General features: G+C 31.8%; 1 protein-coding gene across 1 annotated transcript; it reads right to left on the bottom strand.

The window, feature by feature from the left end:
* Positions 1-2,103: 2,103 nt before the first annotated feature.
* On the bottom strand, positions 2,104-2,551 carry LOC131643257 (uncharacterized). The gene is made up of 2 exons (XM_058913408.1): positions 2,279-2,551; positions 2,104-2,187 (listed from the first exon to the last, which is right to left on the bottom strand). The coding sequence occupies exons 1-2, from the start codon at positions 2,549-2,551 to the stop codon at positions 2,104-2,106; spliced, it is 357 nt and encodes a 118-aa protein (XP_058769391.1).
* Positions 2,552-5,954: the final 3,403 nt, after the last annotated feature.

The raw sequence follows: 5,954 nt of genomic DNA, 5'->3' as shown, positions 1-5,954 counted from the left end.
CTTCATCTTCATCCTTTCTAATTCTCCTCGAAGAGTTTGCAAACGAACTTGCTTGACTCTATTTGCTCCTCTGAACGCCGTCTCTAATGTATCCCACGCTTGCTTCGAAGTAGTTGAACCAGCAATCTTCTCAAAACCAGATTCGTCTACTGCTCTAAACAACATGTATAATGCCATTTTGTCTTTCGACCGCGTCTCTCTCAACGCCTTGTTCTGGGCTGCTGAATTTCCCGTCGTGGTTTCTGGTTCTTCTAACCCTTCTTCTACAACCTCCCACACATCTAACGATCCAAGCAGCGCCTTCATCTGGATGCTCCAGTTCTCATAGTTTGATTTTGACAGTTGCGGCAATGGCATCTGGTTCATCATGTTTGCCATGGGCTCTGATACCAATTTGAAGGTAACAGATCAAACTACTCTCTTCTGATATATATTGACTTGCAAAGGATTTGTTGCAAAAGTGAAAATTAGGTCACAAAGAGAGGGTCTTTATATAGAGACCAGGGAAACATAAATAGACATAACATTTAATGATTAACTATTTCCTATGAAAGTTTGTCTGCCCTAGAGAATCTGTCTTTTGGCTTTCCAAGACTGCATTTAAATTTATCCAACAGAGAGAATCGTTTTTCACTCTAACGCGATGAATGTGGTAGACTGCATCAATGGAAGCAGACTGTGTGCTGAAACTGAACCAATTGTTAATGATTGTATTATGCTTCTTAAACTATTTGCTGTCTCCTCTGTTGTTTTTATTAGTAGGAATTTAAACACTGATGCTGATGCTCTGGTGAGAATTGGCAATGCTGTAGGGTCTAAAACTTGGTTGGGTTGTATTCCCACACCTGATGTTTGTTTTTCTGCTTCTTTCTAATTAAATGAAGTTGATGTCAAAAAAAAAAAAAAAAGTGTTGAAAACAATGGAGCATTTTTAGACAAAAATCATAGCACAAATGGATTAAAGAAAGGGACTCAAATTCTAATTTTTTTTCTATAAATCCACGAAGGCAAGGTTTCTTAGAAATAGCATACTAGGTCTTGACACGGTTAGTAGCATGATTTCAAAAGTAGAGAAAGTTAAATTGGAATTCTGTAAGCACTTCGAAAGTAGATTCAAGGAACCTTATAAAATGAGGCAAACTCCTGGTGGAGTTAACTTTAATTAGTGTTGAGGAGATTAGAGGGCTTGAAGTCCCTTTCGTGTTTGAAGAAATAAAAGAAGTAATTTGGATTGGTGAGAGGGACAAGAGCCCTGGACCACCAGATGCTTACAAATTTTCTTTTTTCAAAGTTTGTTAGAATATTCTTAAGGAAGGCATTATGAGGTTTGTAAATGAATTCTATTGGAATTCCAAGATTCCAAAAGTAGTTACTGCCTCCTTACTAATGTTGATACCTAAGAAAGACAATCATATCGACTAGTGATACATTGTAAAATAACTCCCATAAGTCAAAATATGAGTCGGTTAATGAGAATTAAGGTATCTTATAATTCATATAGAATCTACTGTGCTTCCATTGAACTTATAACTTTGATGTACATTTCTAAGGATTCAATCATGTTATATTAACTTACACTTATATTCAATTTTGAACTAAATCAGATACTTAATTGTTGTTATTTTCCAAATGATGACATAGTGGTGTATTACCAGTCTTGTTTTACTAAAATGATAAAATAAATAACAGAAATGTGGCCTATAGTTGTGTCCTTAATGGCCTAGTGTTGTTCATGATCGCATCATTTATAACTTATATCACAGATTGCAACAATTTGGAATCAACAAGAGAAAAACCCTGCTCTTCTAACAGGATCAGAATTGGAAGATAGAAAATGAAAACAACACTATCTTAAGATATAATCTATGGTATATTAAAAAAGTTCTGAACAAAATGCACGAATACCAACCAAATTTATTTATTTATATACGAACAAATGTAATATCATATATCATCATATAGATGAGTCTCTGAAAACCAACTTAGAATCTAAAAATTGTAAAGAAAATACTAGTAGCTAACACTGAGAGTCACATCACAGTTGACAACTGAATGAACAAGTCTTCGTGTGAATCCCTCTGGTTACTGCCTCAATGCAGCTTATTATTCTTGCGAGTAAATATCGTGCGAGTCTTCGTGTGAGTCGCTTTGAGAAGAAAGATAATGGCGGAGAATAATATACCACCACTGCAATCAAACAATAAAATCATCATCACTTAGATTCTCAAGAAACTAAGAAAAATATTAATCAAGAAGCCTAATGAACAAGAACACCTACCAAGACACCCAAAATAACATGGCCGACGATGAACATCAAGAAGATCTTCCTCCTCAGTCGCCGAGGTAGTGCCCGTGGTGGTCTTGGTTCATTGTTAGGTGGCAGCCGTGGTGGTGGTCGCTGCTGAGGCGGCGGTGGTGGTAGTGGAAGGTTTTCTATGTTTCGGGGTTCGCGACGACGTCGAGCTCGTGGTGGTGGCAGTGGTGGCCGTGGAATATTGGGTGGTGGTGGAGGTGGTGGTGGTGGTGGAGTATTGGGTTTTTTTGGTGGCATTGCGGTGGATCAGTTAACAAAAGTGAATGGCTCTTTGAGTAGGGAATGTTAATTTTGAGAGAGAGATATTAATATATAAGTGAGTTGAGGGATTTAGAAATAACTAACTCAGTAACGGTTTTCTAGTTGGTTGGTTTAGTTAGTTAGTTAGTTACCAAACTGTTTAAAAGTTAGTTATAATAATTTTGATAGTTTCATTAGCTGGTTGAATACTCTCTCCTATGCAAATTTGCCTACGTGTACAAAATAGTTTAGAACCGACTTAATTTATTTTTAATTATTTGAGATTATTTTCTTCTACAGTAAAACAAAAAATTATCCTCATTGGTGTTAAGGTCATGATTGCATCAAGTAAAATGTTTATATTTGGTGCAACTGAGTACACCACAACCATTGATAATTGATCAGACGGTACTTGGGGAACTTTTGCTTGGGCAGGTATCTAGCTTCTTTAAGTATGTTTGGTTGAGTTATATTTACAATTCAAGCAAGGACCTAAACTAATGACAAATTTATGTTTCTTTAAGTTGCAAAAATGACATTTTTGAAAAAATTATTCGGAGAAGGATTCAGTGTTATAAGAGTGTGTGTAATTTTTATTCTTTGAATTAATTTAACTGTGAGTTTATTATTTTTATTTTATTTATAATAAAAAAAATTAATCATTATCTTCAACTTTTAGTCGGGTCACTTCAACCCGGTTTCAAACCTGCAATATCAGCATGAAATCTGACAATTTCAAGTCCATTTAAACATTGAAAATAATAATTAACTACTCAAAAATATCATTTATAATAGGGTTAAAATAATCGATATCCTTGCCATTGTAGCGAGTTTTAATTTTTGCCTAAAATAATAACTTTTTTATCTATTTTTTTAATTCCCCCCACCCCCCACGTAACAAAAAAATGTACTTAAGGGACAATAGACATAGAATTTTCACATATCAAGGGAGGATTAAAATTTTTTTTTAATAGGGGGTAAACTGAATCTCGCCTATATTGCAGGGGGTATTGATCACTTCATTTTAATGCACATTCTCTAATATTTGTACTTAGACATTTTCATACTTTGTCTTGTTTATTTTTATGTTTTATTGTGTTTTCATATTCCACTTTATTTTTTCCTTTATTTGATTTTTCGTATTTTATTTTCAGCATAAGCAACTTTTAAATAAAAAAATCATAACTAGAGTTATGGGAATCGGATTGACGCATTCTGATTTTTCGTTGGAAAGCTGAGAGAAAGAGTTATCACTTTCATGTTAAAGCCAAAAGATGATTCGAACTATAGAAGCCTCAAAAGATTCATTGAAGTTTCAGACCGTAGAAAATAATTTGTTTTGGGTAAATTTTATGGGCCTGGGTTATGTTTCCGACCAAGTTTCAGTTAGTAGTGGAAACCCTTATTTTGTTTATAAGAATTTCAGTCGTGCTACATTAATTTTACTCTTTACTCTTCACAAAAATTTTGCTTGATACGAATTACTATCGAGAACTAAACTCCACGGATTAATTTGCAGTAACCAGTTTTCGCCGATACTTTCAGGTTTTTATATTTTCCAATTAATCTATTTCCTTTCAACTAAGGTCTTTGATATGTTGTTTTCTTAATTCGATATTATCCAAGGTTAGATTGATTAATTTTGATGATTGCATGTTCCTATACTTTTATCGCGTTTGCTTAATCCGCATCTGCTATCGTGTTTTCTTAACTCACGATTGCTTTATCTCATCCGTTTGCTTAAATACGAGAATTAGGAATATCTATCGTGTAATATCAATTGCTGCTTGTATGATTATTATTATTATAAGACAAAAGGAAATAGAGTCCACTTAGAAATTGGGAATTATTTGGGTCGACGATGAGTTTAGAAACCAAACAGTAGATTAATCATTTCGGCTTATTTTGATAATCACTTATTTTAATCACTTTTTCTTAATTGAAAACCTAAAACCCCCCATTGTTTAAATCGTTGATTAATAACAGTATAAGAATCCTTGAGAACGATACTCGAGTTGTTGTTACTGTTAACTACAGTTTTAAAAAATACTCGTTTTTGATCTGTGCGCGACAGCGAATTAGTATTGTATATATAACCCTTTATAATACATTTATTATTTTAATTTTGATTCAAATGGTCTAAAACAAAAAACCTAAAATTAAAATTTTCAAAAACTCACATGTTACATGCTCAATGTGTTAAAGACTTTTGCATTGTGTTCCGAATGGTTTACGGGATTTGTAGAAGAAACATATAGTAGACCCACAATGGTTTGACCCTGACTAAGACCTTGCCAAGATGAGTGTGCTCATCATCTTCAATTATATCTCATGGACAAAAAATTCAAAAAATCACATAATCAACGAATAATGCACAAATTATATACCGTTGGAACTGCAATTTCACCACGATTTCAAATATGAATTTAAAATTTTAAAACCAGCCGCTAATTTGACAAATCAAAGAAAAAAAGTGGTGTGAAACTCGATCACAAACACGCTCTATCCGACTTGGTTATGAGGTTTTATGGAAAACTAATTACAGAATCGTGCTCTTCGTGAACTTCCGCTTCTAATGGTATATTCATTTTCTTGAAACAGTTAAGAATCACGATTATTTCATATTTGCGTTCTTGAGTAGATTTTTCAAAAATCTTAATTAAATTTATTTTCATACAGTTAATGATTGATCTAGAGAATTATAGATGTACAAGATGGACATAAAAATCTAGATTTAGATGTAGAAGATGAAGATTAAAGATTTTGATCTATCAGATACATAAAGGGTACAGAGTAATGGTGTGCACCATATAATCATACATGACATTAATTAAGTCAACCCTAATTTCTAATTGGCCAAATTTATGACTTCACCAAAAAAATTAGTTTGATGATTTCGCCTTTAAGTTTTTCTTGTATCCGGATAACATTTAACTTGTTACTTGCTTGAATTTTAAATGATTTTGTGCAGTTTGTTTTAATTTAGAAAAAAAATACAAATTTTGATATACTTTAACATAATTCTAAATCTACATTATTGAAGATTAAATAATAGTTAAAATTACAATTTTTTCAAAAAAAAAAAATCAAAATAATTTTTATGAAAAATTATTAAAAATAGTTTTAAATTTAAGTAAAATTTTGATATAAAAAAGTAATATAAGGGTAAAATGCCTAATAACATTTTAGAAATAATTATGTAAACTAATTTTTAAATAAAAATGTAGAGTAATATATATATATATATATATATATATATATATATATATATATATATATATATATATATATATATATATATATATATATATATATATATATATATATGTCTTTCTTCCAATTGTACAGTTATTTGTATTTAGTACGAATCAACCGTAAAAATATTAAAGCTAAAAAAAGA

The sequence above is a fragment of the Vicia villosa genome, unplaced genomic scaffold, assembly GCF_029867415.1.
Source record: "Vicia villosa cultivar HV-30 ecotype Madison, WI unplaced genomic scaffold, Vvil1.0 scaffold8, whole genome shotgun sequence".
Taxonomy (NCBI): Eukaryota; Viridiplantae; Streptophyta; class Magnoliopsida; order Fabales; family Fabaceae; genus Vicia; species Vicia villosa.
This window is presented reverse-complemented; position numbering and strand designations above follow the sequence as displayed.